General features: G+C 38.4%; 1 protein-coding gene across 5 annotated transcripts in view; it reads right to left on the reverse strand.

The window, feature by feature from the left end:
* The window catches only part of SCLT1 (sodium channel and clathrin linker 1), a 224,997-nt gene extending 211,607 nt beyond the window's left edge, over positions 1–13,390 (reverse strand). For 2 of the 5 annotated variants that reach the window (XM_037991956.2, XM_073017631.1), the window contains exons 1-2: positions 12,833–13,390; positions 1,768–1,835 (exon numbers count right to left, since the gene is read on the reverse strand). In XM_037991956.2, coding sequence (XP_037847884.1) covers positions 1,768–1,800 — 33 coding nt within the window. In that variant the 5' untranslated portion in view covers positions 1,801–1,835; positions 12,833–13,390. Of the gene's footprint in view, positions 1–1,767; positions 1,836–12,832 lie in introns of those variants that run through there. The other 3 variants (XM_073017630.1, XM_037991961.2, XM_037991963.2) reach the window with 2 other exon arrangements.
* Between the last annotated feature and the right edge of the window lie 106 nt (positions 13,391–13,496).

Consider the following 13,496-nt stretch of genomic DNA (forward strand, 5'->3'; position numbering starts at 1 on the left):
CCCAGTAAATTCCTCTTCTCCATCTAAGACCTCCTCAGCCTAGACATTACTATGCATATCACTATGAGCATTTGGGTCACAACCATTCAACAAGTCTCTTGGAAGTACCAAGCTTTCCTTCATCTTCCTGTCTTCTTCTGGGCCCTCCAAACTGTTCCAAACTCTGCCCATTATGCAGTTCCAAAGTCGTTTCCACATTTTCAGTATCTTTATACCAATGTCCATTCGCTGGTACAAATTTTCTATATCAATCCAATCTCACAATACTATAAACATCTGAGACTGGGTAATTTATAAAGAAAAAAGGTTTAGTTGGCTCATGGTTCTGCGGGCTGTGGGAAAAAGAGTTTCTGAGGTGCCAGATGAGTTGGTCTCCCTTGTATGAGACACCTATGGGGAGCCATGGGCAGCCTCTGAGGAGAAGAGTCTCCTTATTGCCTTCATATCTTTATGCCCTGAGAGCGTAATAGCTCAGCGGCATTCCACAGGTTGCTCAGGGAGATAACACTCCCTTGAAGCAGTGGAGTATAATCAAACATCTTGGCTCCTCCTGAGACCCACTCTCACTTGTTTCAATCCCTATAAAGATCTTAAGTAGCTTAGACACACACCTTTGCTCAATGAAATTCACAGAAACCTGCCACTGCTATATATCTTATTGAATGACTCACGAGTACTCCTTCATTGATTAATCCTTTTCCTCATCGCTTCCTACCCCTCCCGTCTGCCCTAAGAACAAAGATCTTGTAAACCAATAAATTAGGCGGAGAAGAGCTCTGGGCCACGAGCAAGCCTCCAATGTTCCGGTCCCCTGAACCCACCTTTTAAACGCATATTCTGTCTCTTTCTAACTCCTTTGTCTCCACTGAACTCAGGGTACCCGCCAGGTGGTGTGGGGCTGGTTTCCCCAACAGAGGCTGTACAGGAAGCATGGCTGGGGAAGCCTCAGGAAATGTTCAATCATGGTGGAAGATGAAGGGGAAGCAGGAATGTCTTACATGGCCAGAGCAGGAGGAAGAGAGAGAATGGGAAGATGTTACACACCTAAGACCACCAGATCTCATGAGAACTCACTCACTATCCTGAGAAGGGAAAGGGGGAAATTTGCACCCATGATCCAATCACCTTCCACCAGGCCCCCTCCTCCAACACTGGAGGTTACAATTCCATATGAGATTTGGGCGGGGACACAGATCCAAACCAAATTAAGTTCTAATTATAAAATGCATTTATGTAAAAGCAAAACACTCCTATTTGCTTCTATAGAGAGTCACCACTAACCTATGAGTCATTACCTTCCTTTAAATATTCTGTAATGCAAAGTCCACCAATAATTATACCTTTCTGGCTAAAGAATTTTTTAAACACAATATTTAAATAAGAAGATATGACAACCAAAGAAAAAAGATATTTTCAAAAAACCATATATTATTTACAATTTGCATTAGTTTATGCTTCTGTCATAATTTATGAGAATGCACAGAATTAAAACACAGAACTAGATGTATATTGAGAAACAATTTTAGGATGTTTCAAAATTCAAATGAATTCTCATTTTAGAACTCAGACATTTTATATATCAAATATAATATATAAGCTTCAACTCTGGTTGGGGGAAAAGGGCAATTTCTATTGACAAAAGATTTACTTTCATTAAGCAAAAACAAGCTTTCCCATTACAGGAGTCAAAGTTGTAAGCCAAGTTTCAAAGTGCTGTAGGCAACTTCACATGAGAATATTCCCAAGTAGAATTTATAATTTACATACCTGTACAGATGAATATTTAGAAAAATTTTCCATTTGATACCGCCTAAAATCTTCACTTAGTCTTTGATCTGAAACAAGGGGGAGAACAGATTTCAGTTCATTGAATAATGTTCAATTCTTTAAAACTAGAAATACAGTAATCATTTAATGTATCCGATGCAAAACGGGCTAGTCTCCACTGCTTCTCAAGAGAATATGAATCATCAATTTCAATACACCATTTTAAAACTTGAAAATAGGCCCTTTTCTATATCTAAGCCAACTAATCACTGCCAAAGTCAAAAAAAATAACATCTGCAAAGAACTACCTTTTCTGATTTCATAAACATGAATTCTCAGTCTCTGCTGGTGTGCTCTTCGGGTTAATGAAAGTAAAATATATTCTCCACATCTTATTCCTGCTACAAAAATTGAGAAGCATTGGGAAGATAAGCTATAGTCATATTTTTTAGAATTCTTAAAACCAATTGAAATTTTGAAACTCTTCCAGGACAAACCTCCACCTTGAGGAGAAATTGCAGGACAAAGAATCCAAATTAAACAGGAATGGGTAAGAGACAATGGGGGAAGACCTTTATTCACCAGAATAAAGGTGAGAGGTCTTGGTAATAACAAAGCCAGCCCAGGCCTGGTGGCTCATGCCTGTAATCCTAGCATTTTGGGAGACTAAGGCAGGTGGATCACTTGAGGTCGGGAGTTCGAGACCACCCCGGCCAACATGGCAAAACCCCATCTCTACTAAAACTACAAAAATCAGCTGAGTGTAGTGGCACATGCCTGTAATCCCAGCTACTTGGGAGGCTGAGGCAGGAGAATCACTTGTACCTGGGAGGCAGAGGTTGTAGTGAGGCAAGACCACACCACTGCACCCCAGCCTGGGTGACAGAGTGAGACTCTAAAAAAAAAAAAAAAAGAAGAAGAAGAAAAGAGAAAGAAAAAGAAATAACAAGACCATATTTTTATTTACATCAAGAAAGGTAACATACATACAACATAGTACCCAATAAATTTGCAATCACACATTCTTTTCAAGATCACACAGAACATTTAATGTTGATTATTTACTGGTAAAAGAAAGTCTCAATAATGTTCAAAGGGCTGAAACCAAAGACAGTATGTTACCTTACAACAGCACAATAAAGTTAGTATCAAGAACCAAAAAACAACAACAACAACAACAACAAAGGAAAATCCTCTATATCCTCTATATGTTTGGAAGTTCAGAAATCACTTTTGGCCAGGCATGGTAGCTCATGCCTGTTATCTCACTGCTTTGGCAGGCCAAAGCAGGAAATCACTTGAGCCTAGGAGTTTGAGGCTACAGTGAGCTGTGACTGCACTACACTCCAGCCTGGGAAACACAGCAAGACTCTATCTCAAAAAAGAAAAAAAAAAAAAAGAAGAAGAAGAAGAAGAAGAAAGAACTCAGGAGGAATTACAAAATAAATTTTAAAGTATTTTGAAGTGAACAATAGTGAAAATGTGATACCTCAAAACTTTCTTAAAGAGAAATCTGTAGCTTTAATTGCATATACTAGAGAAAAAGTCTGAAGTTACAAATGCATTCCAAGAATTTAGAAAAACAGCACCAAATTAAATTCAAAGAAAGCCAAGTGGAGTAAATAAAGATAAGCCCAGAAAATAAAGAAACTGAAAATAAACTAGCAAAAAATGATAAAAACTATCTTCATCTCAAAGTTATTTTTAAAGAACATCTGATGAAATTCAAGATATATTCATAATAAAGCCTTAGCAAAGTAAGACTATAAGGGAACACTGTTATTATAATGAACGCTTATGTAAAATACACAACAAACATCATACTTATGAGTAAAAATGTTGAAAACTTTCCCCCGAATTAGGAATCACATAAGGATAAATTCTTATGACATTTACTCAACACTCTATTGGAGGTCAAAGTTAATGCAGTAAAACAAGTAAAAGACCTAAAAGGTACAAAGGCTGGAAAGGATGAAACCACTGTCATTATTCATAGTTATAAGTGCATATGTGATTAATCCAAAAAAACCACAGATACATTCTTAAAAATCAATCATTAAGATTACAAAGTTGTTAGATACAAAGTCAATATATAAAAATTAATTATATTTCTAGATACTGGCAACATAAAGTTAGAAAACAGTAAAAGATGCTATTTATAGTACCATAAAAAAAATCAATGCCTAGGAATAAATACAATAGAAGATGTTTTAGACTCCTACACAGAAAACTATGGAGTGTTTCTCTGGAAAAAACTTTAAAATTCATATGAAACCAAAAAAGAGACTGAATAGCCAAAGTAATTCTAAGCAAAAAGAACAAACCTGAAGGTATCATGTTTCCTGACTTCGAATTACACTACAGGGCCACAGTAACCAAAACAGCATGGTACTGGTGCGAAAAACAGACACATAGGCCAATGGAACAAAATAGTGAACACAGAATTACAGCCACATACCTACAACTATCTGATCTTCAACAAACCTAACAAAAACAAGCAATTGGGAAAGAATTCCCTACTTTAAATGGTGCTTGGATAACTGGCAAGCCATATGAAAAAAGACTGAAACTGGACTCCTTGCTTACACAATAAATAAATAATAACTCAAGATGTATTAAAGACTTAAATGTAAAACCCCAAACTATAAAAACCCCAGAAGACAACCTAGGCAACACCATCTGGACATAGGAGTAGGCAAAGATTTCATGACAAAAATGCCAAAAGCAATTGCAACAAAAGCAAAAACTGACAAATGGAAACCAATTAAAATTAGGAGCTTTGGCACAGCAAAGGAAACTATCTACAGAGTGAACAAGCTGCAGAGTGGGAGAAAATTTCCGCAAACTGTGCATCTGACAAAGGTCTAATATTCAGCATCTATAAGGAACTTAAATTTACAAGAAAAAATACCATTAAAAAGTGGGCAAAGCTCATGAACAGACACCTTTTAAAAGAAGACATATATATGGTCAGCAAGCATACGAAAAAAAGCTCAACATCACTGATCACTAGAGAAATGTAAATCAAAACCACAGTGAGATACTATCTCACACCAGTTAGAATGGTTATTATTAAAAAGTCAAAAAATAACAGATGCTGGTGAAGTTGTGGAGAAAAAGGAACATTTATACATTTTGGTGGGAGCGGAAATTAGTTCAACCATTGTGGAAGACTGTGGTAATTCCTCAAACACCTAAAGACAGAAATACCATTCAACCCTTTAATCCCATTACTGAGTATACATCCAAAGGAATATAAGTCATTCCACCACAAAGACACATGAGCATGCATGTCCACTGCAACACTATTCACAAGAGTAAAGACATGAAACCAACCTTAATGCCCATCAATGGTGGACTGGTTAAAGAAAATGTGGTACATGTATACCATGGAATACTATGCAGCCATAAAGAAGAACGAGATCATGTCCTTTGCAGGAATATGGATGGAGCTGGAGGCCATTATCCTTAGCAAACTAATGCAGGAACAGAAAACCAAATACGGCATGTTCTCAATTATAAGTGGGAACTAAATGATGAGAACACATGGAGGGGACCAACACACACTGTGGCCTATTGGAGGGTGAAGGGTGGGAGAAGGGAGAGGATCAGGACAAGTAACTAATGGGTATTAGGCTTAATACCTGGGTGACAAAATAATCTGTACAACAAACACCCACGACACAAGTTTACCTATATACCAAACCTGCACATGCACCCGTGAACTTAAAATAAAAGTTAAATTTTAAAAAAAGAAAAACTATTAATCACAATACAAACCTCTTTTTTCCCCTGAGTTTTCAATTAAGAAAAAAAAAATAGATCTGCGTCCTCAGTAATTCAAATAGGGTAAGAAGTAAATTATGTATTAATAATGAGGGAAACACTTTCAATCTTCATAGATCGACTATAATCTGAAGAAAATTTTACTGTAACTTAAATTCTGTTATTTTCTTCATTCTACAAGTACTTATCTCACTTATTTACTTTGCATTTCCTGAATATATGAAGATGCTGGTGCATGTATGTATATATATACATACACATATACACATTCATTGAGTTTCAATTTGCTAATATTTTATTTTGGATCTTAGTTCCAACATGCATAAGTGAAACAGGTCTACAGTTTTCCTTTCTTGCTAGTATGCTTTTTGTGTAGTAGTTAAGAAAAGAGACACTGAAACTAGACTGCCTGGCTTCAAATCTCAGCTCAGTCACCTACCAGCTCTGTTAACCTTGAATTTGTGAAGGCACTTATCCAGAGGGTTGAGCTATCTATAGGTATCTATAGGTACAGCATTGGGTATGAGAATTGTAAAGGAAAATCAACCAATCATGGCATGAGGTGTTACTGGGCATCAGCTATAGAGAAGCAGGGGCATAATCACATTAAGATTACTGACAAGAGCAGAAGGACTAATGGGTAATGGTTACAGCCTGTAAAAGACACCAGTAAAAACAAACTAGGAAGCAGTCAAGGAAGTAAAGAAAATGAAGGGCTCAAAGGATAAAGGTCTGAGGAGGTCAAAGAACAGTTATAGTAGGAGTAAGATACTTGAGTTTAAGACATCAAAAAGTAGGGTAACTTGAATAGGACTTCTGCTTACAGTCAAGAAGAAATACCATGGACCACTTTTCTGCCTGACACATGAAAAAGCAAGCAAAATCATCAATGTCTTACAGTACACTAGACATCAGACAATGATAATCAGAGACATGAAACAAATGAGGTAAGCACTATGACTGCCCCACCTTAATGACTTAAGAGACTTTCCACGGCCATGATACGGGGGGAGGAAATGCAAGTGGAGATCACTGGACTCTTATTAAGAGGTGGAGCTGAGAAGTAGCGGAGATTAAGCGAACTAGAATTGGCAGGACAAAGTATAGAAGACTGCACAAAGAAAGAACCCTAGGGAATGTGAGACCTGCAGAGGTTCTTCTCGAGTACAATACAGAGTACTGAATAGCTCTTTATTTATTAAAGAAATTAAGTTTGTATTTTAAAACTTTTTCACAAAGAAAACTTCAGGTCCAGTTGGCTTCACTGGTGAATTCTATCAAATATTTAAGGAAGAAATAACACCATTTATACAAACTCTTACAGAAAGTTGAAGAGTACAAAATATTTTCCAAGTAATTCTATGAGGCTGGCATTACCTGAGATTAAAACCAGACAAAAATATTGGGAAGCGGGGGAAAAAAAGGTACTTTAGCAGGCTGAAGTGGGAGGATTGCCTAAAACCAAGAGTTCAAGACCAGCCTGGGTGACAAAGGGAGACCTGGTTTCTACAAAAAAATAAAAATAAAAATATTAGCCAGGTGCAGTGGCACATGCCTATAGTCCTAGCTACTGAGGAGGCTGACGCAGGTGGAAGGCTTCAACCTAGGAGTTCCAGGTTGTAGTGAGCTACAAGTGTACCACTAAACTCCAGCCTGGGTGACAGTGAGATACTTGCACAAGAAAGAAAAAAAGGGGGTGGGGGGAGAAAAAAAGAAAAGAAAAAAAGCTTCATAGGTTGGGCATGATAGCTCACACCTATAATCCTAGCACTTTGGGAGACCAGAGGATCACTTGAGCCCAGGAGTTCAAGACCAGCCTGGGTAACAAAGGGAGACCCCGCTTCTACAAAAAAATAAAAATAAAAATATTAGCCAGGCGCAGTGGCACATGCCTGTAGTCCCAGCTAATCAGGAGGCTGAGGCGGGTGGAGGGCTTCAGCCTAGGAATTCCAGGTTGTAGTGCGCTACAAGTGTACCACTAAACTCCAGCCTGGGTGACAGTGAGACCCTTGAGCAAGAAAAAAAAAGGAAGAAAAAAAGAAAAGCAAAAAAGCTTCATAGGTTGGGCATGATAGCTCATGCCTATAATCCTAGAACTTTGGGAGGCAAGAGGATCACTTGAGCCCAGGAGTTCAAGACCAGCCTGGGAAACATAAGGAGACCCTATCTCTACAAAAAGAAAAAAAAAAAATTAGCCAGATATGGTGGTATGTGCCTGCAGTCCCAGTTACTCAAGAGGCTGAGGCAGAAGGATCGCTTGAGCCCAGGAGGTTGAGGCTGCAAAGAGCCGTGACTGTGCCACTGCACTCCAGCCTGGGTAACAGAGGAAGATCCTGTCCCAAAAAGAAAAAAAAGCTTCTGAACACACTAAAATTTTAAGCAAACATTTATAAAATAAAATTCAATAATATCGAGAAAGGATTATACATCATGAACAAGTAGAATTTATCCCAGAAAGGCAAGGTGGTTTTAACATTTGAAATTAATCAATGTAATTCACTCTATCAACAAATGAAAAATGAAAAAATATCTGATAATCTCAATGGATGCAGAACAGCATTTTTAAAAATCCAGCATCCATTTTGATAAAAACTCTCTGCAAATTAAGAATGGAAAGGAACATTCTCAACATAAGAACATCTATGAAAAACCTACAACTAGTATCATACCTAATTCTGAAAGACAAATGCCTTCCCCATAAGATCAGGAACAGGACATGGATGTGTATTCCTACCACTTCTGTTCAACACTGTACCAGAGATTCTAGTCACTGCAATAAGGCAAGGAAAAGAAATAAAAGGCATCCAAATTGAAAAGAAAGAAATAAAACTGTTTTTATTTTCAGATGACAAGACTATCTACGTAAAACTACTGATAGACTCTACAAACTACTAGAGCTAATGAATGAGTTTGGCAAAGCTGCAGAGCAGAATATTAAAAAAACATTATTTCTCACCACACATCTACAGCCATCTGATATTTGATAAATATGATGCAAACAAGCAATGGGGAAAAGATTCCCTATTTAATAAATGGTGTTGGGAAAACTGGCTAGCCATATTCAGAAAACTGAAACTGGACCACTTCCTTACACCTTATACAAAAATCACCTCAAGATGGATTAAACACTTAAATGTAAGACCTAAAACGATAAAAACCCTAGAAGAAAACCTAGGCAATACCATTCAGGACATAGGCATAGGCAAAGACTTAATGTCTAAAACACCAAAAGCAACGGCAAAAAAAAGCCAAAACTGACAGATGGAATCTAATTAAACTGAAGAGCTTCTACACAGCAAAAAAAACTATCATCAGAATGAACAGGCAACCTACAGAATGGAAGAAAGTTTTTGTAATCTAGCCATCTCACAAAGGTCTAATATCCACAAAGAAACAAATTTACAACAGAAAAGCAAACAATCCCATCAAAAAGTGGGCAAAGTATATAAACAGATACTTCTCAAAAGAAGATATTTATGCAGCCAACAAACATGAAAAAATGCTCATCATCACTGGTTATTAGAGAAATGCAAATCAAAACGACAATGAGATACCATCTCATGCCAGTTAGAATGGCGATCATTAAAAAGTCAGGAAACAACAGACGCTGGAGAGGATGTGGAGAAATAGGAACGCTTTTACACTGTTGATGCGAGTGTAAATTAGTTCAGCCATTGTGGAAGACAGTGTGACGATTCCTCAAGGATCTAGAACCAGAAATACCATTTGACCCAGCAATCCCATTACTGGGTATATACCCAAAGAATTATAAATCATTCTACTATAAAGACACATGCACACGTATGTTTATTGTGGCACTATTCCCAACAGCAAAGACTTGGAACAAACCCAAATGTCCATCAATGATAGACTGGATAAAGAAAATGTGGCACATATACACCATGGAATATTATGAAGCCATAAAAAAGGATGAGTTCATGTCCTTTGCTGGGACATGGATGAAGCTGGAAACATCATTCTCAGCAAACTATCACAAGAACAGAAAACCAAATACTGCATGTTCCCACTCATAAGTGGGAGCTGAACAAGGTGAACACGTGGACACATGGAGGGGAACATCACACACTGGGGCCTGTTGGGGGGTGGGGGACTAAGGGAGGGATAACATTAGCAGAAATACCTAATGTAGGTGAGGGTTAATGGGTGCAGCAAACCACCATGGCACATGTATACCTATGTAACAAAACTGCACATTCTGCACATGTACCCCAGAACTTAAAGTATAATAATAAAAAAGAAATGTTATTTCTACATACTACCAACGAAAAATCAGAAACTGAAAGTAAAAGAATAATACCATTTACAGTAGTATCAAAAATTTCAATACACAGGCATAAATCTAACAAAAGATGTGCAAAACCTAAACATTAAAAACTACAAAGTATAGCTGAGAAAATTTAAAGAGATACATCAATGAGGTAAAAAAGAACCAATTTTACTTTAAAACGTACTATAAAGCCGATATAATTAAGACAGTGGGGTATTGGTGTCCAGATAGACAAATAAATCAGTGGAAAAGAATAGAGTTCATAAATAGATACATACATATATAAACAACTGCAAAGAAGCAAAGTTAATTCAATGGAGAAAGGGTAGTTTTTCCAATTGGGCATCCAACGCAAAAAAGTGGCCTGGTTCCTTACCTCATGCCTTATATAAAATTTAACTCTATGAACCATAGATCTAAATGTAAAACCTAAAACTATAAAACTCCTAGAAGAAAACATAGAAGAAATCTTTGCAACCTTGGGTTAGGCAATGATTTCTTACATGACACCAAAAGCACAATTCATAAAAGAAAAAATTGATGAATTATTTAAATGTTTAAATAATTCATTAAAAATGTTTGGGTCCAACACTGTTAAGAGAATGAAAAGAAAAAAATGAGTCCATCACCACTCTGCCAGTGAGTCTCACACCCCACTAATGAATGAATTCTTAGTTCCTTAGATTGATAATACAAGTACCTCTTTGAACAGGTTTCTAAAAACTAACTGATCTTTCCCAGACAGAGGTGGAAGAAGAGTACACAGCAAATATGCTACAAGCTTACTCTACTAGTAGCCTGGTTGAGTGTGGAGCTGCCTGTTGTTATGATATGTAAAGCTGAAATAGTAATTATCAGAGGAAATGTCATGTGGGGTTGCCAGTTGAGAAGTACCAAAACAAATGGTCTTGACCTAGGCTCCCAAATTCAAAAGGAACAAAGAGACGATCAAGATCAACAGAAATCAGTGTAGAAAAAGTCAGAGGCAGGTGGAAAGAAGATCATCTATCTTTATCTGGGCTGGTATTTAGGTGGGTCACTTAATGGAATAATCCACCACCTTCAAATGGCATGCAAAATCCAGTTAAAGAAAAAAGGAGAGCAACGCAGACATTCAACTCTCATTCTTATCTCTTCATGCATACGCTACCATTCTAGGCTCCGATTCCCTGAATAAAACCAGTTATTTTAAGCCTTTGAACCATTCCTTCTTCTGCTCCTTCTGCTTGAGATTTCCTTCTTGCACTCCACTTGTCTTCTGTGGAACTATTAAATACCACTCATTTTTCAAAAAATGTTATTATGCTTCAGTTGTCTTATTTGTTTCCCCCTGGTATTTGGATCTCAGTTTTATCTAAGAATTCTGGCTGGATCATTCTTATGAAATTAATAGTTTCTCACTGCTTCAAGTACTCTCCTGACTCTAGCCAAACTCATCAACCAACTCCTGTCCCACACCACTCTTATGGTGGTCAGTTAGCTGTTCTTATGGGATGGGGATATTCTCACTACAAACCTAAGAAATAATGCTAATGTTATTGTGTCATTATAGTGTTATTAATTATTTTAGATAACATATACCATGCACTTAAAATGTGCCAGACACTATGCTCAATGCTTTTTCATCATCTAAGTCTCACAACTTCAAGAGGATTCTTGTGTTCTTATACTCATTACACAAATGAGAAAACTGAGGTGCAGAAAAGCTAGGAAACTTGCTCGAGGTGACAGACCTGGAAAGAGGTAGGCTCTGAGCCCAGACAGACTAAATCTAGAGGCTAACTGAGTTCTTAACCACTGGTCTATAATGCTGCCAAAATGGGACTTACTACCTTTTTCCTAACTTCCCTGTTGCTCAAGCAAAAACGAAGCGTCCTCTACCTCTTTCCTTCAAATCCCCTGATCCCCAATCTCCCTGTGCCCAACTTAGTTTACTTCTTATCTGAATGATGACAGTAGTCAACTAACTGCACTCTGCTATAATGCACATTCCCCATAAAAATCAGACCGGGCCTTCTAAATTACAATTTGATCATGCCACTCTCAACTGAATTCCTATAACCCATGCAGTGGACCAAACTCCTTAGCACAGAGAAGACAGGGCCCTTCACCATCCAGCCCTTTCTACTCCTTCGACTGCACTTGCCATTTCCCTATATAAATATTCCAGTTCAATTTACATCAATATTACATTCAAACCAGCCTTATTGCAAATCTTTAACAAAGCATATTCCTAATGCCCTCAGTGTCGCAAATACTGTTCTATTTGGGATGCCTAGAGTTTTTATATAGTAAATTCATATTGGTACTGTACGTTTCAGCCCAATAGCACCTTCCTTGAACATAGTTTAATAATAATCGTGTAACAGTTAATATTTAACTATTACATAACAATAAATTAACAATGTATCAGATACTATTCTAAATCCTTTACATATTTTAATATTCATTTAATCATTCCAACAACCCCATGAGACTGTGGCAAAAGAGCCAGCAGTTGCTGCCACTTCAATATACTTTGGAATACATTTCCCTCCCCAAATTAAATTCTTAAGGTAAAAACTGTCCTGTTTATCTTTGCAGCAGCTGTTCTTCTATAGTATCTGGTGCATAATAGAAATAAGAGTTCAATAAACATCTTTTTAATAAATGGCCAGAGAGCTGGGCCCCTAGGTTTTAAATGCACACTTGGAAACTCTTGCTGGCCATTAGCCTTCTAATCTTCAGAGCACGAGAGGAGCATAACAAACATGTTTAGCGTCTAGCAGAATTCTGTGTAAGCCACAAGTACCACCATACGGTTCTGCTTAAATATACACACATCCTCACGTATACCATCAAGCTTTTTTTTTTTTTTCCTGCAACTAACTTCTTTAAATTTTTACAAATTTAAATGTACCCAACCGGCATTCAAAAAAGATTTGTCGGTCAACGACGACGATATTAAACATTGTATGTGAATATGAATTCTCAAAAAAACATGGAGCTTACTTTACTCTCTCAGAAAGTCGATTTCTGTTGCCATTTCGATACAATTTTAGTTTGGAGTTTTCACCACGTTTACCTTCCTCTGAAAGACACAGAGCTCGCTGTGCGGGAAAACAAAACTAAGCCAACGCTCGGTTGGTTGTCAAGTGCTCCAGTGGTGCAATCTGCATCCTACTCACGCGGCATCTACAGCCCCGCCACGCTTCCTTCCCCCGCGCCCCAGGCGAATCCCAGGCCCTGGAGAGAGACTGAAGATTGCTGGGGACGCGCCAGGTGAATTCTGTTCCACGTTCAACGGAATCCCACCCTGGTGGGAAGAGGACTTGGTCGATACAGGCGTCCCGCGGGTCACTCTGGGTCTCGTCGGGCCACCTAGAGAGTGCCGCGGGAGCTGGAGGGCAGCCTGAGAGCGGCGTTCTACGCGGAGCGGCGTGGGTTGGAGAAGACGACCCCAACACGGCTGGGAAGCCCCAGGCCAGCAGCGGAAGTCCACTCGGCCCGCCCTGCGACTTTGAAACCGGTGCCCCGAACCACTCCTTGGAGACGGTGACGCCGCTTGCGTCATCACGCGGGCGTTGGCGCTTACGCCATCGCGCGTCCCAGAGTCCTAGCACGCTATTGGCTGGCTGTCAAGCAATGGGAGGAGTCGTGAGAACCTGGGTGACAG

The sequence above is a fragment of the Chlorocebus sabaeus genome, chromosome 7, assembly GCF_047675955.1.
Source record: "Chlorocebus sabaeus isolate Y175 chromosome 7, mChlSab1.0.hap1, whole genome shotgun sequence".
Taxonomy (NCBI): Eukaryota; Metazoa; Chordata; class Mammalia; order Primates; family Cercopithecidae; genus Chlorocebus; species Chlorocebus sabaeus.